Below are 21,508 nucleotides of genomic sequence, written 5' to 3' on the forward strand. Positions count from 1 at the left end.
AGCCAAGTGGAGAACCATGAAAGATGCTTCGGCTGGATTTTTATTGTGGGCGGTCCGGCTCGATTGACACGCGTCACCGGGCTATTTCACCACCGATGTCCACCTCCGAAATCCACCCTCCTGCCGGGTCCGACGGGCTTTAATAGATGTGCCGGTGCGGTCCCGGCAAGTTGGACTCCACCCGGTATGGCCGAACCGGCAACGACACCGGTCGTGTCGGGCATACCGTCCGACGCGCCCATGTCGTCGGCGGCATCCTCGGCCCTTTGGGCCTGCTATGGTTGCAAGAAGTGAGTGAAGCCGTGCAGTTATCAATTTATCATAACTGGGCATACCGTTACCGTAACTATGTCCTGATTTGTTGGCTAACGCAGCTTCCACAGGCGCAAAGTAAAATGGTAACTTGAATCCAATCACTATTCACCACAAGCCGTGAGTCCTGCCGTTGTTCTGGCTAAGACTGAACGGCCACACTCACAGTGACCGAAACCTCCCCTCCTGTTCCCCGTGCCGCAGGTTCGAAGCAGTGTGCAATTATCCAACTCACCCAGAAAAGCCTGGCCCAAAACCTGGTGAGTTCGGGTCACACGACGTCACTTTAAGATTGTCAAAATTCAAATTTGATACTGACATAGATACTGCTTAGGCTCTCGGCGGCAAGGTGCCAAACGTAGGAGGCTTCTTCAACTTGATGTTAGCCCTCCTGAGCCCAGCCTGAGCTACAACTCGACACGACATGCTGCACTTTCTAGCCCCAACATTACCACCCCCGAACGGGGACCGGCCCCGACGCCCTCGCCCAGCGACTTGCCAAGTGCTAACCATAGGACCGACGCCCCGATATTTTCAAGAATAATGTATCCCTCCCATGAAGCACAGACACGGCCACAGTCCCCGTCCACAATCGACACGCCGCCTGGGCATCAAGACGGTGCCGTTAGAATAACGGTCCCAAGTGTCTGTGAAGCGCTGAAGATATCCGAATCTATGTATGATATGTTGTAAGTGTTCACCTTAGCTCGTCTGGTTTCAGTCGGTACTTGTATGACGTTCAAGTACTGACGTTTGCTCAGGATGGGGTTCTATTTTGCCAACATGACCGCCTTCTCCCTCTTCCGGCCAGGCAGCATCGAGCCAAAATTTGCCATGATGCAGCACCACTCCGACGCCGAGGCACTTGTGGCCGCCATGTTCTCTTTCTCCGCCCGGCATTGTCGTGATCCCAGCGGTTGTCCCAGCCCGTCATACTTCGCGCACATCGCATCATCGCAGCTGGACGAATCCATCGAACGCTATGGCGACATGCGGCCCCCTTTTTGGCTTTTGCAGGCCAGCATCCTAGTCACCTTCTATCAGCTGACGCTGAGCGTTCGGTCACGGTCGTGGAAGAAGCTCGGAGACTGCATCCGGTACTCGTACGACATGAACCTGCATTTGGTCGATGCGAACCGCGATCCGTCCAGGGCCACGGACAAAGCTCCGGTAAACGTGCAGCGGTGGGCTTTGCTTGAAGAGCGGCGAAGAGCCTGGTGGGCCGTCTGGGAAATGGACATCTTTGCAAGCACCATTCGACGGCTGCCGACAGCAATCGACCCAAGCATGAATCTGACCATGCTTCCGGTCCCCGACAGCTGCTGGTTTAACGACATATACCAGGAGAGCTGCTTCCTGGCCGAAGACTGCAATCTCCGGTGGAAACACTTAGCCCGCTCAGGGAACCAGAGCGCGAAGGCCTGGTTCATAGTCGTGAACTCGTTGATGCGGAACACACAGCGCATCGTCTACCCTGCCGGTCTGGCAATGCAGTCGCTCGGCGGTAAGGGCACCGAGACAGAGCTCAGCATCATGGCCAACTGTCTGTACTGCACCATCACCTCGCTTCCCGCTCACTTAACCTACCACGGCGAGAGCCTCGATTTCCGACCACCAGCCTCTCCGCAGGACGCCACCAACCCCCGCCAAGAGCATGCCGACAAGTACTCGATCCACCTCATGACCCAGCTCTGCCGCTTCATGATCTACAACCACAAGATCTGCGCGCGTGCGCCCTGGCTGGCCCATGCAAAGAACAACACCACCACCCCAAGCCCCACCACATCCAATATAAACGACAACGACAGCACCACGCGCCAGGCCGAGTCGGAGTGGTCCAATTACATGAAAGCCGCCGACGAGGTCGTGACTGCAGTCCGCAACAGCTCAGCCGACCACCACCGGTACGTCAACCCGTTCCTGGTCAACACGCTGTGGTTCGCGGCCGCCGCGCAATGCGCCTGCCGCGTGTTTGGCCCGCCCGCGCTCGATTCAGGTTCCACATACGGTCATTACCGGCGTCTTGCTGGGTCTAATTTGGATCTTCTCAAGCTTGCCATCGGTCGGTTTATAGACTTTTGGGGCGGCATGGAGAATCTTAAGGGAAAGCTGGATCGGCTGGAGACGGGGTTGTTGAATCTCATGGCTCGGCCGGCTGGGGCAAACGGGGGTGGGAATGGGAATGGGAATGAGGTTGGTGATGGGTCGGATAGGCAGCGGGACCAGCAACAGCAGTTCCTGCGGGAAAGGCAGGCTGCTGAGGGTCTAAACGACTTGAGTACGAGTACTTCGGCCGTGCCCCGAGTCTCTACAGAGCCAGGCGTGCTGGCGCAGCCAGTTGGTGCATTATCGTCGTCCGGGGCCGAGGCGTTGCTAGATGCACCTGGGGGGCCCACGCATGGTTGGGCAACTTTTGTGCCGGATCTGGGCGGTTTCTCACACCAATTCCCTGTGACCGGCCCAAATATATACTCAGCCGGCCCCATGGACTTTTCACCATTTGGGTTGGAGGAACTGTTCATGGCCAGCATGGATTCACAGCTCTGATTTTTCAGGGGCTAGGGCACTGGAGGCCTGGACCAGTCTGGGTTGAACAACTTTGGGCACCAATCATTGTCAGAATACGACTCTAAGAACTGATTCAGGTGGTATGATAGTCCTGCCGCGGCCCCAAATGGTAGTGCGACTCGTACGCAGGACTGCCACCAAGCATCGCTCTTCATTCTACCATCTCCACATCTATCGAGGCCCTGGCTCGCATGTAGGATGAAAGCACCTCCCCGTCCTTGTCGCCAAAGTTCAGGAACTTGAAGCCCTTGGGACGGTAGGTCACCCGGCGGTGACCTTTCCCTTCGACCTGAACTAGCCACGCGGGAGACGCGAAATCCGGGGTTCGCGCTTCGTCGGGGATGAAGAAGCCAGGAGCGACTAGGGTGGCAAACACATTAGTATACTAAGGTAGGATGCTGATAGGAGAGGAGATGCTTACGGTTCTGGGCTAGCACTGTGCACCTGTTCCGGCTCACAGCGATGAGGCGATGTTGGTCTTGCGGGTTGCGGGTGATCCACAACTCTGCGTCTGGGATTACTACAACCTCGCTTTGGACCTCTGTTGATTGTCTAAGGAAGGAGTATAGGTTAATTTGCGACTGGATTGAGCAAGAGGAGGGACCATGAAGCTCACAAATGCAACACAATAGTCTCATTTGCTCGCGGAGATTGTAGGCCTAGGACAAGGAGCTCCTTCCGCATATCCTCGAGCCGTTGGTAGAGCTTCTTGGCGGCTGCCTTGCAGTTAGCTCTACCGGACCCTTTTGTTGAGCCCATGGCACCTGACCTTCGAGGGATGTCATCTGCAAGGTGACGTCTGATCTGTCGAGTCGGCTTGTTTGTTGGTCTTGAGAAAAGCCGAGGCATTCAACGCCTTTGACAGTTACACAAGCGTCATTCTCCGTAATGCTGAGTGCGGTACTGCTCTTTACTATCAAAGGTGTCACTCGCTTCATGTTGCTGGGTTTGTGCCTTATGGCCGGGGGATACTACTGGGTGCATTACATACTTAGTATTACTGTCTTGGTGAGGTCCGTTGTTTGCCCCGTTGCTTGGTTGTAGTGGATGGAAAATTCGGCGTGATCCACGCTGGACTCAAGGTAGCAATTGTTGTAGTGGGACAGCTCGCGGTAGTTCAAAAGACTGAGTCCTTCAACACTGTTCTTAGACAGGGCTCTGTGACCGACTCGGAAAGTGACTTGATCGATAAGTCTGTTGAGATTCTTCAGATCACTAGATCAGAGAGTTGTGTTTGACACGGTCAGTGGTATTATGGTAGATTAGGACTTTGGTAACACCTCAATCGTCCCAGAACCCACCTTTGCAGACTCAGGAGACGGATACTTTGGCTGATAAGTGAGAGGTGAGTAAGCATGTTGCTCATGCCACCCTGGAGCATAGCTGCTGCCCTCGCTTTTGCAAGTGTCCAGACAAATGAATTCTGAAACTCAAGCACGGCTGAGAGCAGTTAGATCCCCTGGAATTCGATGGGGTCAAGTTCTTGCTTACCGTCAGCCGCGACACCCTTGATGATGACAGAAACAAGGCGGTTGCTAGACCTGTCCATGGCTTTGAAAAGGATCCAAGACATTTCGTCGCCCGCCTGCCGAAAGGGGAAACACAGGGGCGATACTGGACAGGTTCGGTACTTGTTAGCCGCTTTAACGGGTTCAACGGCTGGTAAGAAGCGCTTACATGCAATACTCTCCACCTTTGGGTGTTCGGGAGCACGTCTCAATGTTTCCACTTCTCTGCACCTGCAAAGAAACAGCTGTGTAGACTCTGTCGCCTTCCAAGCTTCATGGAGACAAGCCCTGTCACATAGAAGTTGCCCAACCCCATCTATAAGCATGTAGACAGCGAATACAATAGGGTTAGGCTCAAGGACTGTTGACATCTCGCTATTACCAGGTTGGTTCGTCTCTATTGGTTTGCTTCTAGGAGCAGCGGCGACATCCTTGAGGTTTTGGGCCCACCAGGAATGGATCTCCCTGAGCATATCTGAATGTCCTTTCAGGCTGTCCTCAATTCTGGATGTTCGGGAACTACAATGATGTTAGAGCGTACATCGTCCTTTGCAATTGTGTGCCAACTCACCTCACAATGACCCCCAGGACCAAGTGCAAGCTGTTTGTGTGAATCATCAACTGGCTGCGCAGTGTCCCAAGGTCTCCCGCCTCTGTAGTCCAGGCAATCTTCTTGTAGTTCTTAATGAAGCCAGTGCTCCAGCGCTTGAGTCTCGGCTTGGATGGATCCGGCTGTTCATCAACGGATTCGTACTTGTCAACAATCTCTTCCAGATGCTTCAAGGTTTGGAAGCAGTTCTCAAGAATTTTTGAGATTGTTGTAGGCTCGTTTTGCATCTGACTCTGGAATCTCGAGGGCAGACTGGCCGGGTCGATTGTCATGGCGGCTATATCACTGCCACAGGCGTCTTTGAAGGCTGTCAATGCAGCACTGAGCGAGCATAGCTGGTTTTCGACCTCGCGAAAGCAGAGCTACGTCCCTGGGTGAAGGCATGTCCGATTCTCCAAGCGAGCTTTGACATGGCGACAACATCGCCAAATGACACTGGAGTAGCCATGATGCTAGTGTTGACTGGGCCCGTTCCCTTTGTAGCCCTGGGTCAAAGAGCGAGTGAACACCTGTAGTACTCAAAAGTACCTGGTAATGATAGCCTCTGCAGGATGTGCCTGGGATGAAGAGGTCTGGTCAGATGTTAGGATTCGGCAGTACAAAGGTGTTCATCCCGTAATATGTCTTGATTGCAAGCCACAATCAACGCCATGTGCAGCCGGTGCAGGCTGGGCAGGCTGTGCCTAGCACCGCCTCTCTATAGTTTTGCCGACTTTTCACGACTCTAGGTACTTTCTTAATGGCATGCCTTCTTAATTGGCTCGCGACTCGGACAGCCCCTTCCACGTCCGTTTAAATGAATTTTCAGAGCCATGTCTCGGGTTTGAGGTACTCGACAGTCGCCATTATACAAACAAATGACCGGCCGAGTCCTCTCGCTCTACCTTTCCCCGTTCCCAAACGACCAAATCCTTTCGATACCAGTGGTCCCAAAGCGTTGGCTACCCTGCTTACCTGCTTTTCTAGGTTTTTGAGCAACCGCTCCAACCTGGAATACATTCAGACACGGCACATCGCGCCAATCAACTTTTTTCGGCTGGTATTGTGTGGGACCCCCGGGAGCCCTGCCACCCGAGCTGGAAGAAGCTCAGGGCAGCCGCTACGGAGCTCCTGTCCCCTCAACCAGCTACTATGTCCGGTAAGTGTGCCGGCCGTTGTTGATTTCGAATCTTTCGTCATGTCTGACGCTCGCTTGCCGGACCCGTACTTCAGCCCTACTAGTCTCCCCTTTTCTTCGCCATCAGCTCGTGCATCAGCAATGTTGACACGAACGAATCTCCCCAAGTTCGTTCAGCAGCAGTATGGTCGCCATGTGCTTCCTCCTCTCCTCGGTCACCGTGGACATTTCCGTTGTGCAAGACACGGCCAAAGTAGGCGTTACACAGGTATTCTGCAACGATTCCACCTCCCCGATCAAGGAAGCCTCGTTCAACTTCCCGCTCCCCGCTGGATGCACTGTCACCGATTTCAGCTGCAGAATTGGGACTAGCAGCGTAATTACTGCCAGCGTCAAACCGAAGGGAGATGCCCGCGAAGCATTTCGGCACCACATCCATAACCATGACACGACTGCGGCCCTGCTCGAACAGGGCACACCCGAGATCTTCACCACGACGCTCGGCAACATACCCGCTAGTACCAAAGTCACGGCCCATCTGACATACATCACCCTTCTCAAGCACCATTTTGCCAACAGCAAGGGTGTTACTACCCTGACCATACCTCCTTCCATTGCTCCCAGATACGGGGATCCCCCAAAGGAGTACGACGAAGCGGCAACACCCGACGTATCCCAGGGCCTGACTGTTGAAGTTGAAATCATCGAGTCGAATAAAATCAGCTATATCGAAAGCCCTTCTCACCACATTGTCGTTGAGCGACGGCAAGGAACACGCAATGCCGATACCTTCGCCGACCTCGCTGGTGGGGGCGACGGGAGTAACGTTGAGACCGCATCCGTGAAGTTAGATTCGGGCTCCTTGCTCCTTGACAAGGACTTTGTGCTTGATATCGTGACGACTCCCAGCGGCGGAGCCGAAGTGCCTCAGGCCTGGTTAGAGGAGCACCCGACCCTGCAAAACCACAAGGCCTTGATGCTCACTCTTCCGGCTGAGCTCATGACCAAGAGCGACATCCCAACGCAAAAGACGGAGATCCTTTTCTTGGCAGATCTATCTGGCTCTATGTCTGATAGAATCCCCTCACTTAAGTCAGCCATGCAGTTCTTCTTGGAAGGAATACCTGAAGACCGGAAATTCAAGATCTGGTGCTTCGGGACCAGCTACAAGTCTTGGCAGCAGTGCTCGGTCGAGTACAACTCAACGACACTGAACTCGGCCCTCGCCTGGGTTGCAACTGAATTTACAGCCAATATGGGCGGGACTGAACTCCTTCCCGCCATACAGGCCATTGTCGCTGCTAGAGATAAGACTTTAGCGAACGATATCATTGTCTTGACCGACGGGGAGATCTGGCGTCTAGACCAGACACTTGAATAGATTCAGCAGACGCGAGTTGGGACAGAGGGCCGTGTCCGGTTCTTTGCGTTGGGCATAGGCAAAGGTTTCTCTCATGCACTAGTTGACGGTATCGCCAAGGCTGGAGGCGGGTATGCTGAGGTTGTCCAGAGAGCAACCGAGGGCGGCTGGGAAGACAGGGTAGTGAGCATGGCTAAAGCGGCTTTGATGAGCGAGCATCTGGGTCCCTTGCGACTGGAAGTTGAAATTCGAGATCAGAACGGAGGCACAAGAAGTAATCACCTTCACAGCCCTATTTACATCCAACCTAGCACTGACATGCCGGTAGGATCTAGCTTGATCGACTCGAAGCGATCTCCAGCAGATTTCTCCTCCTTGAATCCCTTTGATCGAAGTCGCTCTTACTTTCTTTTCGACTCGATCGGGCCTTCTAAGATCGAGAATGTCGTCATCCAAGCCACGGTTGACCAACAAATCAAGTCATTTGTCGTACCTGTTTCCATCCTTGAGAAGAAAGACTCAACACTCCACAAGTTAGCAGCAAGATCCATGCTGGATGACCTTGAGCGTGGAACCAGCCACATTCACCTTGGTCCCAACCGGCCGTATCCAGGATCCTGGGAGGAAACTAATATGGTACGTAAAGCAGCGGAAGAAATTGCTTGCAAATGGTCTCTCGTCTCCAAATGGACGAGTTTCTTCCTCTCCCAAAAGCCATACACTGCAGAGGAGACCTCTATTGAAGGGGCCATGAAAGTTGACGCCGGCCGGGAGGATGATCTCCTTAAACCACACTGGACTCTGCAGCACGGGTTAAAGACCACCTTGCCGGTTTGCATGGTCGCGGGAGTACAATCATTGTCCTCCCACAAAGCGCTCGAGTTACAGACTCCTCACTACGATAACGGTAACCTGTCTTCGCTGTCGATCTGCGACCGGAGTATACGTTCTTCAAACGATACCGATTACCTGTACGACTTTGGTTCCCCTTTACTACCTGAACCTCCAGCAATTTCTTACCGCGCTAATGACCATGAGGTCCCGCCGGCATCCAGCACGACAAGATCATTCAACTGGTTGAGGAAGTCAAGGAAGAGTTACAAGGAGGGCATTCTTCCTATGACTCTTACCGGATGGAGACTGGGATCTAAAAGCCTCGAAGCCCTTGGCACTGGCAGTGTCAGTGATCGCCGAGACATGAATGGTATGAGGACGAAGCTTTACCCTCTGATGGGGAGACGTAAAGTGAGGTCGGGTGGAAACAAGCTCTATCTGGAAACACTTTACACTTACAAAAGGCCGGGTGTGAGAGTAAGACTCGGACACAGCGTGTTGAGCTTGATGGGCACAATAGTGGAATGGAGCGGCAGCATCATGAATCTTCTTCGCCGTACGTCCCATTACGGGTATTATGGCAATCGCAGCGGTCACACATTACCAGCGCAACCAGCAGAACAAAAGGGTTATCGGATGAGCATGGATGAGGGCGTGTCGAGAGACGATAGTGTTCAGACTCCCTTTGTTCCCACCCAGGCTGACCGAGATGATCCTGGCGAGATAAAGGAGGAACTGAGAAAGGAAAATGCATTCATTTGTTCGATACTTGAATGTCAAGCACACGACGGTCGCATTCGCTTCTCCGACGCGGTTGTGGCAGAAAGGTTGCTAGGAGGAGAGATCAGCCGCGCCCTTACAGATCTCAAGCCTCGCCATCCTAGCCAATTGGATGAACACTTGTGGACTGCAGCTATCTGTATCCTTCTTGAAAGGGACTTCCAATCCTGCGCTGCACTGTGGCAGCTCATGGTGTTGAAGGCAAAATCTTACCTGGGGAAGTTTGAGAACTCAGAAGAGCTGGTGCGGGACGTAGAGGAAGCCTTGAGAGGGTTGAAGTTGCCAATATATACTGAACAAGGAGGCGGCGTATCTGAGGATAATGAAGCATCAGACTTCTCATCTGATATCTTCTTCGAGTGTGAGTGAGGTACGAAGACTTCGGAGCTAAAAGACATCGACGGAAATGACTGATGCGCGGAATTGAAGATGTCTAAGCACGGCGAATATCTTGTCTAACTTGTCTTTCTTTCCCCTTACCCAGCTTGCGCCATGGAGGGATAGTTCTAGACTAGCAGACTAGGTATCTGATTGCTTTCCTCTTACTGCTTCTTTCAACCCCTTCTACCTAAATCATGAATGTGCTGAATAGTAGTAGTACAGTACTGTAGTAGTAGTCTCTATCGCTGCATGAAATCAGGCATGAATGGCCTGCTGCACATGCGGGTAAACTTGCACCATACGATGATACAAGTCAGGGTGGTCCCGAATCATGACCTCTGGGTCCCATGCTGACGCAACAAAAATGGTGTCGATCCCGCTGCTCAGCGGCGTCGTGAAGACGTTGCAAACCTGCAGTCCAATGAGAAACGAAAAGGCCACAACCACAGGCGTAAACTCTCCGTTTGCGTTGTACGCAGGCCTTGTGAAGACCATGTAGACATACGCAAGCAGCGCGCAGGCGTAGCCGACGAACGTAGCGCCCATTCCGAGAACGGGGCCGATGAGGCACTCGTTGATGAGGGCGTCGATGCCGCGGTCTTTGATCATCCTTTTTATCTCTGGTCAGCATCCCGGTAGTGAAAGTCACACGCAACATGCGGAGACAAACTCACTTCCATGTGTCTTTGGCAGCCGGAATGTACGCCTTCCCGTACAGGGCAATATGCGAAAAGGCGTATCGGTTGAGGAACTGGATGGCCCAGTCCAGGATGCCGATTAGACAACCCGCGACACACCACAAGATGCTGCTCAAGATGTCGCCCTCCGCCGCAGCCTGCTGTCGCGCAACCGATGCCAGCTGTCTCAAAAAGTTGATGATGGCCACGATCAAGCTCCCCAAACTGATACTCCCAAAGCTGTAGGTAAGGGACCGCCTGAGGGCGCTGCCGGTGGCCTTGCGAGGGAAATTCCGCGAGCTGAAGTACCACGACCCGTACACCCCCGAGATTGTCGTGTGGATGGTATTCTTCAGCCACTCTGAGATCCAGTACGCAGCAAAGGTGACAAACGCAATCAACCCCACCACCTTGCCCGTGCTACAGCCCCCCACACCCTGGCCACAGGCCGGATTTGTCGCCGAAGACTCGTACTTGACGTACACGCTCACCAGGGTAACCGCAAACCACGCGGCAAACGCGGCGGCCAGGACCCCGCCCACGGCGCTGACGACGTAGACGTGGCCGTGGCGTCGGGCGACGTCCATGGCCGTCTGCAGCATCAGAACGCTAAACGGGATGCGGGAGCGCCAGCTGATGAAGCAGACAGCCATGAAGATGACGAAGATCAGAAACACGATGCCGCCCGAGTAGTAGCGCCGGCTGAGCATGTAAATGGCCGTGGCGAGGCCAAAGATGAGGTTGAGCACGCCCGTGATCCAGATGAACTGCTTGGTGAAGCGGCGGGCGAGCCACATGTAGGCGTAGCTGAGCACGATGGCCGTGATGAGTACCCACAGAAAGAGGTAGATGGTGTGGGTGGTGAGGCCGAAGGTGTTGAGCTGGCCGTTGAGGCCGCCCGAGTTTTCTCGTCGGGTTGCGGCTATGTTGCGTAAGGTTAGTTTTATGCTTGAGTAGATGTCTTCATCTCCTCCCCGGTCAGATCATAGTCAATACATACCGTAGCCTTGGATGGAGATGGCAGAAACCACCACGAAGCCGGCACAGGTGGCCAGGAAGAGCAGGCCAGCCCACAAATCATTCCATTTCGGCTTTTGTATTACGAATACCTCATCGAACGTAGGGGGTAGGGATAGTTTCTGATCTGCTTGCGGAGGATAGGGTGGAGGCTGATAGCGAGGGCCGTTGTCATAGTAAGCGCCGCTCTGCTGTGGTGGTTGGGTCTGATATGTGTTGGGTAGAGGAGCAGGTTGCTGGCCATAGTAATTGGCGGATTCTCCGTCTAAGCGCATCGTATTGTTCGGTTCAATATCCAACCTGGAAGTTCGTTTTGGGTCCGAGTATCCACGTTCTGGCGTTGTTAATGACCTGCTCACCCTCTCGCCCAAACGTCTGCAGTGACTTTGCGGCTGGCACGTTGGTGATGTTCGGCCCTGAGTTTCCGTGTGAAGGTAGCCGATGGTTGGATCCGAAGAGAAACTAAACTGGCTACAGTATAAATGACTCGTGTATCAATGAACCACACCTTTAAAGTTGATGTGCAGTTCGCTGTACAGCTAATAGGTCAGATATGGCAGCCATGCAAACAGCACTCCACTGGCATTGTGCCTTGCGTCAAGCTTTTAATGACGTCAAGCCATACACAAAGCATCCACAGCCGATTCTGATTGCCAGGAAACCACTTCCAATCCATTTTGGCAGCATCGGGGGGTGTCTCATGCCTGCCAAACGTGAGATCTTTGGGCAATTCACGGGCAGGATGGAAACGGCAAGGGCCATCGGAGAGTGTTTTTATACTTATCTATGACAACTTTTTACGGTAGATACCGAACATATCTATTTGGGGCCAGTCTTGCCCGTGGGGATGCAGAAGAGAACCAGCCGCTTGCCCTTCTCTCCCGCCTCCCCATCCTTCCAGTCATCGAGCCCCTTATCTACCCGGTAGTAGCCGCGCCTCTCAAGCTGGATAATATCATCCTTCTTCAGCTGGGCAGCAGCCTCGTCGCACCACGCGTCCTCCATCGTCTCGGTCACCGGGTTCAGGAAATCCTCCATGTTGTCCTCCTCTTGCAGGACGTCCTTTGTGATCAAGTAGTCAAAGTCCCAAAGCTCGGCGGGGACCAGCGTCTGGCCCTTGGCAGCAAGCCATGTAACCTTCTTCTCAGTGGTCTTGACGTCGCCCTGGAGATTCAACTCGCAGGTCAGGCTGGGGATCGGATCGCCGCTCGCAATCTGCCGAACAAAGGCATTGCCCCATGCCATGAGGGTGATCTCCTCGCCATCCTTGAAGCTCTTCGCATCGGCTTGGTCCAAGAGAAGCTCCGAGGCAAAGACCACCTGCTTGGTGCCAATGTCCTTGTTCTTCGGGTGCTTCGGCCTGTCGGCCTTGAAAGGCTCAGCAGGCGTCTCAGCACCGGTGACAGTCACCTTGACGACATCCTTTTGCAGAATGGCAGTGTGCCGCGGCGCAATTGGATCAATCTCCTTCTTGTTGCTAGCCCAGAAGTTCGTCCAGTCCATTGTGACCACGTTTCTGCTAGGCCCCTGCTTCAGAATGAAATCACGCAGGGCGGGAATTGTCATTCCCCGCCTGCGCACGCCACGAATGGTGGGCATGCGCGGATCATCCCAGCCCCAGACCTTTCCAGTGTCGACCAGCTTGGCAAGCTTACGCTTGGAAAGGAAGGTCCGGATGAAGTTCATGCGGGCAAAATCCCACATGTACACCTGGCGGAGTTTCAGGGTATCCAAGAACCACTGATACTGAGGATTTCTGTCCGTGTACTCGGTGGATCTAAGCGCATGTGTGACACCCTCATAGCTGTCGACCACGGGGCAAGCAAAGTCGTACATGGGATACATCTTCCACTTGGTACCAGTACGGTGATGAGGCGTCTCGATGTTGCACCGGTAGATCACCGGGTCTCTCATGGCCTTGTTCGGGTTGTCGACCGACACTTTGGCGCGGATGCAGTTCCGGAGACCTTCCTCGGTCCCATTCTTCATCTCCTCAAAGATTCGCAGATTCTCCTCGACGGGCCTGTCTCTGCGCTTCGAAGCAATGCCCTTGAAGCGCTCGTCACGCATTGTCTCCTGGTCCGTGTCATCGGCATAGGCGTGCCCCTCCTTGATCAGCCGGACGCACATCTCGTAGAGGTAGTCGAAGTAATCCGAGGTGTATGAGACTGCGTCGGGCCTTATACCCATTAGAGCGAGGTCCTCGATGATGGCATCCTGGTATTCCTGTTTCTCCTTGGACGGGTTGGTGTCGTCGAGGCGCAGACGCAGCGTGCCATTGTACGCTTGGTGAGCAAAGTAATCGCTAAGGAGTGCCGCCTTGGCATGTCCAATGTGAAGGTAACCTCTATGTTTGTGTAAGCTGGATGATATCTGGGACTTGCTGGGATAGCGCGACCTGACATTGGACAAACTTACGAGGGCTCAGGCAAGAATCGAGTCACGACGCCCTTGTCGGCGTTTTGCAGTGCCAGCGCGTAGCTCCCACCAGCCTTGCTCGCTGCAGCAATTTTTGCCTTTGCAGCGGCATCTTTTTGCTTGATCTCGGCTTGGATTTCGGGGTGGTTCTCCTCGATAAAATTGAACCAACGCGCGAGGTTGACCAGGCTTCCTCGCTTGATGAAGGAGACAGCAGCACGGTTGCCGCGGAGCGCTTGCCATATCTTGGTGTCAATATCACCGAGTGTGTAACCGTCAAGATAGGTGCGGAGGATGAGATGCTTGTCGAGAGATTGGAGGCGGGGCTCGATCTGGCGAAAATCCGCCGTGAGCAGCGCCTCCAGAGGCTTGAGCTCGTCCAGCTTCATGTTGTTCTGAGGCCTAGGAGATCTGACTTGGAATTTGTGTCAAAACAAGGATGATGCAAATTTTGGGCCTGAATTTGGTCTTGTTGCTCTGAGTCAGGCGATCATGCATCATGAAGTTTTGGAGGGGCAACCAGCAATGCTGGCGGGGTTGTTATTCTGCCGGGCGGTGAGCGCTCAGGGTTAATCATGGATCTGAGCCTCTGAGGGTTAGGGGAGGCTTGCTGGACCCCTGTCACCATTGTCGCCTAACTTGTGAGGCTGCAAGGGGCAGCTTCAAAGTGGATCCGATGGCCCTTCTTATTTTTCTAAACGATACAATTGACGACCGTCGATCTGAGCCCGCGACCTCGTACAGCCTCGCGTTAAACGGCGGCGACGACGCGATGGCTTCAATACATCAATGCCTTGCTTCGTTGGCGAGGCTAGGTCTGTCATCGCCAGCCAGACCAATCTTAACGACGACAATACCGAGATTCCTCGTACCATCGACTGCCACTCCCTTAGTCCGACATGCATCGTCAAACCAACAAGCCATGCGCAAGCGCACAGTTAGGAAGAAGAGGAAGTACAAGACATACCGCTGCTATGATTTGAGGGATATGGAGCAGTATTCACTTTGCGATGCTATGCGGCAAGTTCCATCCACTTACCACCTTCGGCAACGGCCTTTCCCTCCCGTCGCTAACTCTTGGAACAGCTATCTACGGGCTTTCGAAGTTGGAAACCCGCCTGCCACTGTGAAATATGATCTCGCTATCAAGCTCAGGGCTTACAAAGGTGGACCGGTTATTCGGAATACGATCCGTCTGCCCTTCCCGGTCAAGACCGACACCCGAATCGGTGTCATCTGCCCCGAAGGCAGCCCCATGGCGGTTGAGGCGCAGCAACTCGGTGCCGTTGCGGTGGGAGAAGAGAGCTTGTTCGAAAGCATCCGCGCTGGCAACATCCCATTCAACAAGTTAATATGTCACGTCGACAGCCAAGACGCTCTGAAAAAGGCAAACTTGGGAAAGATACTAGGTCCTAAGGGCTTAATGCCTAACCCGAAGACCAGGACCATTACAAGCGATGTCAAGGCTACCATGCAAGACCTCATGGGTTCGGACGAGTACAGGGAGCGTCAGGGTGTGGTGAGGATGGCGATTGGCCAGTTGGGGTTCACGCCCCAGATGCTTTCTGAAAACATCAAGGCCATGATGTCGGTGGTGAAGGAGGACATCAGCAATATCGATGAGACCCAACCCAAGGCGCTGGACGAGGTAGTCCTGAGCACGACCCATGGCCCTGGGTTCAGCCTGGATGGGACCTTTAGCCCGAAGGACGAGAGTCTCAAGCCCGAACACTTACAATCTGTCATGTAATTTTTTTATTTTTTTTTTGTATCATAGATGTCTATTGTATATGTACCATCACCATGGGCATAGCGTGTCAACGGCTTGGGTATCTGGATTTCGCGATGCGGTACCTTTAACGGCGTCAAAGGTCTCATTTCTCCTTCAGGACTTTAACCGCGTCGGCTTGGGCATCCAGGACCCTATAGACTCCCAGAAGCCGGATAACGTGCCTTTGGCCTTTCGGGCCGGCCTTGCGTGCCTCCCTAAGAGATGTGCTCAAGTCGAGCAATATTGTGTTTCGACACCGTGACATCCTCTCTTCCATCCTCTCCACGAATGGGAGATCGCGGCCTATCGAATCCGCAATCCCCTCGACGGCGACATAATCCCTCGCCAACCGAGCCAGCTTTGTCGGTGCACTGTTGACAAACTCCAACCCCTCTTCCTCCTCATCGTCATCATCCCCTTCACTTCCTTCAAGATCCTGACCCCACCCATCTTCATCTTCATCCTCAGTCGAATCCCCATCCGGGGGAGCTCTCTTCCCTCCCCCAACCCCGATACTCCCAACCGCGAGCCTTGCCTCCAACCCAGCCACCCTCTCGTCAAGCTCGAGCATCCTCCTCCCCAGCTCCACCGCACCCTTCACACCCAACAACTCCTGATTCAACCCAGAAACCTCGGCTCTCCGCTCGCGGACTTTAGCTTGCACCTCCTCGACGGCGCGACGGAACCCCAGCAGCGCGACGCGCACGTCCTCAACCCGCTCCTCCCCTCCCTTCAGCTCGTCCCCGAGGCTCAGAAAGGCCGTGTAGTTTGCATTGACCAGCTCGAGTAGCTCGGCGCTGATGGCCGTGCTCCGGTCGCGCAGCTCCGCCCGCAGGTCCTCGAGCGTCTGGTGCCGCGATGCGGGCCCTCCCGTGTGCAGGTTGGACAGGTACGTGGCGGCGTCAAAATCGGGCGCCAGGAAATCCCGCCGGGATAACGCCTCTGGGAAGGGGAGGGGTGCATCGTCGTCGCTGCCGTCGTCGCCTGGAGCTGATGGTGAGGGGGAGGGAGAGGATAGGTGGAAGTTTGAGTAGGAATGCGAATAGGAGGATGCAGGGCGGGAGGTAAGTGATGGGAGGCCGAGGTGCGCCATTCTGGATTTGTGATGGGGATCAGGCTGTTATGTTATGAATATGCACCATGTGGAGGCCGCAAAGCATCAATGGGCGGTTTTGCTATGTTTGGTGGACGGGTTCCTATATGTGCTGCTCTCACTATTTTTCTTTTGGGAGTTTGGTTGTTGAATGGCTAAGTACCTAAACATCCACTGCACTGCAACCGCTTAACTAAGATACCTTACGGTCCAAGCCTCAAATGGCCATGGCTCGTGATGCGTGATGCTTGGCACTACGTGGCCCGTGCCCATCTCGGCAATGCTCGGCAGAACGTTTGTCTCGGAGATCTTCCGGGTGTTTTAATCGCTTGAAAGGTTGAGTTCTCTGTTATTCACTAGGAGATGCAGAGGGATACTCGATTTGCAATGGGTTGGCAAATCTAGTATTTGTTTACATTCCGCGTTGATATCCGAATCGATAGCATCTAACGGTACGAAGGTACATATCCTACAGACCGTTGATTTTGGATCCTGCTCTCCGACATCGCTGGCAGTCTTGCAAATTCCTTCGACGATTCCATCCCACGGATCAGACCGCTACCGCACTCTTGCGGGGACGGCCATAAACAAGTCAAACAATTTCATTGGCAAACCAGGCTGAGCCGCCGAGTTTCAAAGCACGCACATCTTTTCCGGGCATCGGCTTCATCAGGGACGGCAGGGAGCGACGGATGTGGTCTGAACGGGGCTAAACCCATCCTGATCTAGTGTCTCTATGTAATCTTATCAATCAATCAGTGGGCTGATCCATCTCCATCGCATCTCCGCCGAATCACAAACTTCAGTGGTCAAACCACTCGGCCTCGCTACCGGAATCGCCCTAGCCCCCGGTCCTGGGTCGGAGCGAAGGAGCAGGCAGGATTCTTTGCGTTTTTTGCAGCAACGAAGAACATGACTCGCTCTCAACCTACCCAGCGTTCGACATTCTTCCCTCGTCATTGACTACTTTTCTCAGGTCTGGCAAACGGGCTCGAAACATCAAACAACGCTCCCTACTCATTCTGCGACTGACGTGTCTTGCACACGACGGGAACTCTGTGTCTCCTGGTGTTATCAGCATACCTCAGACTGCGGGGCACGTCGTTCTCTTGATGCGGTCGCTGCAGCAATCACTCTGACCGAACCAACATTTCATCTTTCGGTCAATTCAGAGTCTCACGCAGTGACATCTAGTCATCGCTTTGGGCGCTCCTGCCTCGAGAGCTTCTTTAGGACTCACATTTGACATTCGGAGCACAGGTGGCTCGCCTGTAGCTCAGAACGCTATTGAGACATTGGAAAAAGAAATCTCTTCCTCATCCACAGCGGTTTGCATCTGACCTGTGGAGTCATTCCCTTACGGCAGTCGACAAGACGGCAAGAACGGCATGGCAACAGTCATCCGGAAGTCCAGGAATGATACAGCGCCGTTGGAGACGCTGTCTATTACAACCACGGCCATCAATCAAGAGGCCCGCAGCTCAGTGTCCACCCCCACATCCGCTACCTCTCCATTGAATATCTCTACTCCAGCATCTTCCTGCTCAACGGGTCCTCCGATTGCGATCCGACCCAGCACAGCCAGGAAGGCCCCTTGTACCAAGGCCTCCTCAGCAGCAGTGAAGGACATGGCTACGCCGTCTGCTTTCTCCCCGACTTCTATGTCGCAGCCCCAATCCCTGAGTATGACGAGCAAAGAATGGGTGATACCACCTAGACCGAAACCCGGTCGTAAGCCTGCAACCGACACGCCCCCAACCAAGCGCAAGGCGCAAAATCGTGCGGCACAAAGAGCGTTCCGGGAGCGGAGGGCAGCCCGTGTCGGCGAGCTGGAAGAACAGCTCGAGGAAGAAAAGGAGGCCCACGAGCGGACGGTCCGCGAGTTGCAGGAACGGATCAGTCATTTGGAGATCGAAACACAGACTCTACAGTCGAGATGCCAGTGGTTGGAAGGTATGCTCGAGAAAGAACGACAAGGCCATGGCAGCGTGATGGCGAACTGGGAGAGTCCCCAACCAACAGCGCCAGAGAGAAGCGAGAGCGCTCTGCAGACACCGTTACAACGGGAACCCAATGAAAACCTGATGCCGCAAAGTATGAGACCGATCCAACCAGCGCCGCCCAAGAACGCCGTGCCACGCCCGATCACCATTGCCGAGCCCCGACCTATGGCTCAACCATTCTCCATCGCCCAAATCGTATCCCCTCCAGAAGAGCCTCCAGAGACCATGGATCTAGTCTGCGGCGGGTGTCGTGCAAACGGCCCATGTGCATGCGCAGAGGAGGTCCTCCGGTATGCCGATCTGGCCATGAGCTGTGGAAAGTGCTCCCTGGGCACAAGGTGCGAGTGCCTGGAGAAGACTCTCGGGTCGTCCGTGACCGCTACCGATTTAAAACGGCCGCTACCCCCGAATTCCCCCTCATCACCGGTCCAGGAGGAGAAGCGGCAGCGCTCAGATGCTGGGCTTGCCATGGAAACGGATTTTACACACGTGTTCGCATCGCAGGGCAATAGGGAGCCCGCCTCATCCCTCCTACCTCCGCCGCAACCACCACAGCTTCAGCCTTTGCTGCACTTAGAGCCGAGAGACTCCTGCGGGTTTTGCAAGGATGGTACTTACTGCATGTGCGCTGACGCCGCCATGATGGCATCCGCCGGGCCGCAGATCACTGAGCAGACACAAACCCACACCCCGCCTCCGTCGGAGAACGACGTGGTCCCCTTGGCAGTCGAAGTCACAGCAACGGGCGCCATCAAACTCCCCGGCCTACGCGACTTGCAACGCACTCGCGCTGCACCGCCTCACGCAGTTCCTGCAAGAGCCGGCGGCTGCGGTCCCAATGGCCCCGGCACCTGCGAGCAATGTCTCGCCGACCCAAAGTCAGGCCTGTTCTGCCGCTCGCTAGCCGCTAACTTTGAAAAGAACGCCAGCGCTGGAGGCAATGGCGGCGGGTGTTGCGGCAACGGTGGGCCCGGCGGGTGCTGCAAAGCGGGCCAGAACCTAGACCCGGCCGGTGGCCGCAATTCGGGTCCTTCGGCAAATACCGCTGCCGGGAATGGAAAAGCGGCTGTCGCCGACGGCACGGCAACGCCCGGCTCCGTCCTCAGCATCCCCTGCGCCGAGGCCTACAAGACATTGGCCAGCCACCGCCACTTTGACGAGGCGGCAGATGACATTGGATCATGGCTGCCGAAGCTCAAGGCCCTGCCTGCCCCGCGCCTGCCTCCTGCAGCAGGGGGTCGGGCAGGCTATCTGGGGGCCAGGCGGGCGCCAATCGAAGTGGAGGCTGCTAGTATCATGAGCGTGCTCAAGGATTTTGACGTCCGTTTTGGGAGGGGTGAGTGAATGGAGGAAGGGGGTGCAAATCGCCGGGGAAGCGTGCTTGCGGATTCCGGCGCAGGCCGGTTTGGTCATGTGCTTTTTTGTCTGATCGCTTTGACTGGGGATTTCACATCTGACAATTCCTAAGGAAGAAGGAAAGGAGGGGAGGGAAGACGAGGGTAGGGGTGCACCCTGTGTCATACTCATGCGGCCGGCTATGCGGCCGAGCTAAAAGAGGCTTCTTTACTTTATTCGTTCCTCGAGTCACCGCCATTTATCGGCTTTTGTGCTCCTTCTCGTGTAGATTTGATCTGAGTATCACTTGCATATGCTCGCTATCGGCAAGGATAGCATCTGGTATCGATTGGGCGGGATTCATTGGGCTACAATCAACGTTTGGTTTGAGGGCGGCTATGCATGTTGAAATCAGATGCGGGGCAGGACTGACTACGAGGTAGCTGTACAGGACAATGCCAGAAAACGCTTCTTGGAATGGGGCACATGATGGAAGAACACCAAGCTATACAGGGTATTGGCATAATAAACACATCCAGGCCCATACTCCAGGTTGTGTCCATGTTCAAGTGCCGAAGGCCCGGCTCAAACACGCAGATGTATGGAATGTGAAGTACAAGTGCCTCGAGTCCTCGACTAACTTTATGTAGTGCGGTGCACACCGCCAACCCAGCTCACCTCTGGTATCCTACTGGGCCCTTTGCGTTTTTCCACGGAATGCAGAACACACCAAGGTAGACTGTATAGTAGCTACCTACCCTACCATATGTAGAACACCCGCAGCGAGGCACTCCTGCACAAGAGGAGCATTCGTATGTATAGGCACAGCACATCACATCCCTACATGTGATAAGCCCTTGGACAAAAAGGCAAACACCGTGTTCCCTCAGTTCTGCATGCGAACAGCTAAGTGTCGACATGACCATGCAGGTCGAGTACCGTAAAGAGAGCTCTGTGTCATCCCGAGGGTGAGACAAAAATATGGCGGTGGTACAGACTCGGAGAGAGCTGCCGGGCAGTCAAAGGTGAGGTTGCGGGTGATTGGGACCACGCAGCCGTGTAAGCCGTGGTGTAAACCAGGTGTATGTAAGTGCGGCGCATGAGGCTGTCCTCTCCCGGAAGAGATTTTATGGATTTCTTGGTTTTCTCTACTTTCTTGAGGGCGCCCTATGTTTGGTTAGGGTTGTCACGGCTGCATAAAACACTTTGTAGCCGCCATCGCCGCCGTTCGAAAGTGGATCGAGATGCGCAGGCCAATGGGGTTGGGAACACGCCATAGGTACTGTAGATCTGGGACTCGGTGTCTTCTACTTGCCCCCCTCTACCGGAATACGCCGTGGGATGTAGTGGCAGTCTGATAGGGCAGCTCAGGAGGAGACAGATCGCTAACCCGTTACACGATCACTCGTTCGTCAGCTTCCATCGAGATTTAGCGGTCTTCCTCTTGGCCTGGGACATGGGTAACGGAAGTGACGAGCATGGACGGATCGGTCGAAACATCAATATCTGGGAGATTTGGGGAGGGAGGGTGACAACGGCGCCGGCCGCCCCTGAAAGCGGATGGATTAATGTGGGACCCAAGGTACTCCGTGAGGGGCACTGAGGGCAAACGGTTCTCGTTTTCGTTCTCGTCAATAGCAAGGAGGTGAAAGGGTGGCGGCACTTGCTGGATTGGTCCCGGGACAGCTGAGTTGGCAGGCCGGAATCTGGATGCTCAATGCTGG

General features: G+C 54.4%; 9 protein-coding genes across 9 annotated transcripts; 5 read left to right on the top strand and 4 right to left on the bottom strand.

The window, feature by feature from the left end:
* Positions 1-855: 855 nt before the first annotated feature.
* N656DRAFT_705498 (uncharacterized protein) lies at positions 856-2,859 on the top strand (the record flags this gene model as incomplete). The annotated part of the gene is made up of 2 exons (XM_064811274.1): positions 856-1,001; positions 1,074-2,859. The coding sequence occupies 2 exons, from the start codon at positions 856-858 to the stop codon at positions 2,857-2,859; spliced, it is 1,932 nt and encodes a 643-aa protein (XP_064672166.1).
* Positions 2,860-2,864: 5 nt separating this feature from the next.
* Positions 2,865-5,410, bottom strand: N656DRAFT_821227 (uncharacterized protein). The gene is made up of 8 exons (XM_064818419.1): positions 4,960-5,410; positions 4,558-4,907; positions 4,372-4,494; positions 4,182-4,320; positions 3,872-4,095; positions 3,497-3,596; positions 3,302-3,432; positions 2,865-3,240 (listed from the first exon to the last, which is right to left on the bottom strand). Exons 1-8 carry the CDS (start codon positions 5,268-5,270, stop codon positions 3,032-3,034), a joined length of 1,587 nt encoding a protein of 528 aa, XP_064672167.1. The 5' UTR covers positions 5,271-5,410; the 3' UTR covers positions 2,865-3,031.
* Positions 5,411-6,308: 898 nt separating this feature from the next.
* On the top strand, positions 6,309-7,496 carry N656DRAFT_766788 (uncharacterized protein; the record flags this gene model as incomplete). Its single annotated transcript, XM_064813505.1, has 1 exon — positions 6,309-7,496. One exon carries the CDS (start codon positions 6,309-6,311, stop codon positions 7,494-7,496), a length of 1,188 nt encoding a protein of 395 aa, XP_064672168.1.
* A 925-nt stretch (positions 7,497-8,421) lies between these two features.
* Positions 8,422-9,626, top strand: N656DRAFT_536923 (uncharacterized protein). Its single transcript, XM_064809989.1, has 3 exons — positions 8,422-8,446; positions 8,514-9,450; positions 9,519-9,626. Exons 2-3 carry the CDS (start codon positions 8,595-8,597, stop codon positions 9,524-9,526), a joined length of 864 nt encoding a protein of 287 aa, XP_064672169.1. The 5' UTR covers positions 8,422-8,446; positions 8,514-8,594; the 3' UTR covers positions 9,527-9,626.
* Positions 9,592-11,696, bottom strand: N656DRAFT_536859 (DUF580-domain-containing protein). The gene is made up of 3 exons (XM_064809988.1): positions 11,148-11,696; positions 10,145-11,069; positions 9,592-10,080 (listed from the first exon to the last, which is right to left on the bottom strand). The coding sequence occupies exons 1-3, from the start codon at positions 11,437-11,439 to the stop codon at positions 9,726-9,728; spliced, it is 1,572 nt and encodes a 523-aa protein (XP_064672170.1). The 5' UTR covers positions 11,440-11,696; the 3' UTR covers positions 9,592-9,725.
* A 287-nt stretch (positions 11,697-11,983) lies between these two features.
* On the bottom strand, positions 11,984-13,971 carry N656DRAFT_843335 (glutamyl-tRNA synthetase; the record flags this gene model as incomplete). The annotated part of the gene is made up of 2 exons (XM_064819084.1): positions 11,984-13,511; positions 13,583-13,971. 2 exons carry the CDS (start codon positions 13,969-13,971, stop codon positions 11,984-11,986), a joined length of 1,917 nt encoding a protein of 638 aa, XP_064672171.1.
* Positions 13,972-14,482: 511 nt separating this feature from the next.
* N656DRAFT_776767 (ribosomal protein L1) lies at positions 14,483-15,568 on the top strand. Its single transcript, XM_064814703.1, has 2 exons — positions 14,483-14,602; positions 14,669-15,568. Exons 1-2 carry the CDS (start codon positions 14,505-14,507, stop codon positions 15,330-15,332), a joined length of 762 nt encoding a protein of 253 aa, XP_064672172.1. The 5' UTR covers positions 14,483-14,504; the 3' UTR covers positions 15,333-15,568.
* Positions 15,329-16,593, bottom strand: N656DRAFT_776768 (uncharacterized protein). The gene has a single exon (XM_064814704.1). The coding sequence runs from the start codon at positions 16,444-16,446 to the stop codon at positions 15,457-15,459; it is 990 nt and encodes a 329-aa protein (XP_064672173.1). The 5' UTR covers positions 16,447-16,593; the 3' UTR covers positions 15,329-15,456.
* Positions 16,594-18,609: 2,016 nt separating this feature from the next.
* On the top strand, positions 18,610-19,976 carry N656DRAFT_776770 (uncharacterized protein). Its single transcript, XM_064814705.1, has 2 exons — positions 18,610-18,980; positions 19,068-19,976. The coding sequence occupies exons 1-2, from the start codon at positions 18,615-18,617 to the stop codon at positions 19,791-19,793; spliced, it is 1,092 nt and encodes a 363-aa protein (XP_064672174.1). The 5' UTR covers positions 18,610-18,614; the 3' UTR covers positions 19,794-19,976.
* The last annotated feature ends 1,532 nt before the right edge of the window (positions 19,977-21,508 follow it).

The sequence above is a fragment of the Canariomyces notabilis genome (assembly GCF_033297395.1).
Source record: "Canariomyces notabilis strain CBS 508.74 unplaced genomic scaffold N656scaffold_5, whole genome shotgun sequence".
NCBI classification, from domain to species: Eukaryota; Fungi; Ascomycota; class Sordariomycetes; order Sordariales; family Chaetomiaceae; genus Canariomyces; species Canariomyces notabilis.

Excerpts from the sequence above, each read along its gene's own strand:
- N656DRAFT_776767 (XM_064814703.1), top strand. The coding sequence starts at position 14,505 with ATGCGCAAGCGCACAGTTAGGAAGAAGAGGAAGTACAAGACATACCGC. Across the intron at positions 14,603-14,668 it reads TCACTTTGCGATGCTATGCG|CTATCTACGGGCTTTCGAAG; the intron begins GCAAGTTCCATC and ends CTCTTGGAACAG.
- N656DRAFT_776770 (XM_064814705.1), top strand. The coding sequence starts at position 18,615 with ATGGCTCAACCATTCTCCATCGCCCAAATCGTATCCCCTCCAGAAGAG. Across the intron at positions 18,981-19,067 it reads GGGAGCCCGCCTCATCCCTC|TGCATGTGCGCTGACGCCGC; the intron begins CTACCTCCGCCG and ends GATGGTACTTAC.
- N656DRAFT_536923 (XM_064809989.1), top strand. The coding sequence starts at position 8,595 with ATGACTCTTACCGGATGGAGACTGGGATCTAAAAGCCTCGAAGCCCTT.
- N656DRAFT_821227 (XM_064818419.1), bottom strand. The coding sequence starts at position 5,270 with ATGACAATCGACCCGGCCAGTCTGCCCTCGAGATTCCAGAGTCAGATG. Across the intron at positions 4,495-4,557 it reads AAAGGTGGAGAGTATTGCAT|TATCGCCCCTGTGTTTCCCC; the intron begins GTAAGCGCTTCT and ends GAACCTGTCCAG. Across the intron at positions 4,321-4,371 it reads CAAGGGTGTCGCGGCTGACG|CCGTGCTTGAGTTTCAGAAT; the intron begins GTAAGCAAGAAC and ends AACTGCTCTCAG.
- N656DRAFT_776768 (XM_064814704.1), bottom strand. The coding sequence starts at position 16,446 with ATGGCGCACCTCGGCCTCCCATCACTTACCTCCCGCCCTGCATCCTCC.
- N656DRAFT_536859 (XM_064809988.1), bottom strand. The coding sequence starts at position 11,439 with ATGCGCTTAGACGGAGAATCCGCCAATTACTATGGCCAGCAACCTGCT. Across the intron at positions 11,070-11,147 it reads CATCTCCATCCAAGGCTACG|CCGCAACCCGACGAGAAAAC; the intron begins GTATGTATTGAC and ends TACGCAACATAG. Across the intron at positions 10,081-10,144 it reads GCTGCCAAAGACACATGGAA|GATGATCAAAGACCGCGGCA; the intron begins GTGAGTTTGTCT and ends AGAGATAAAAAG.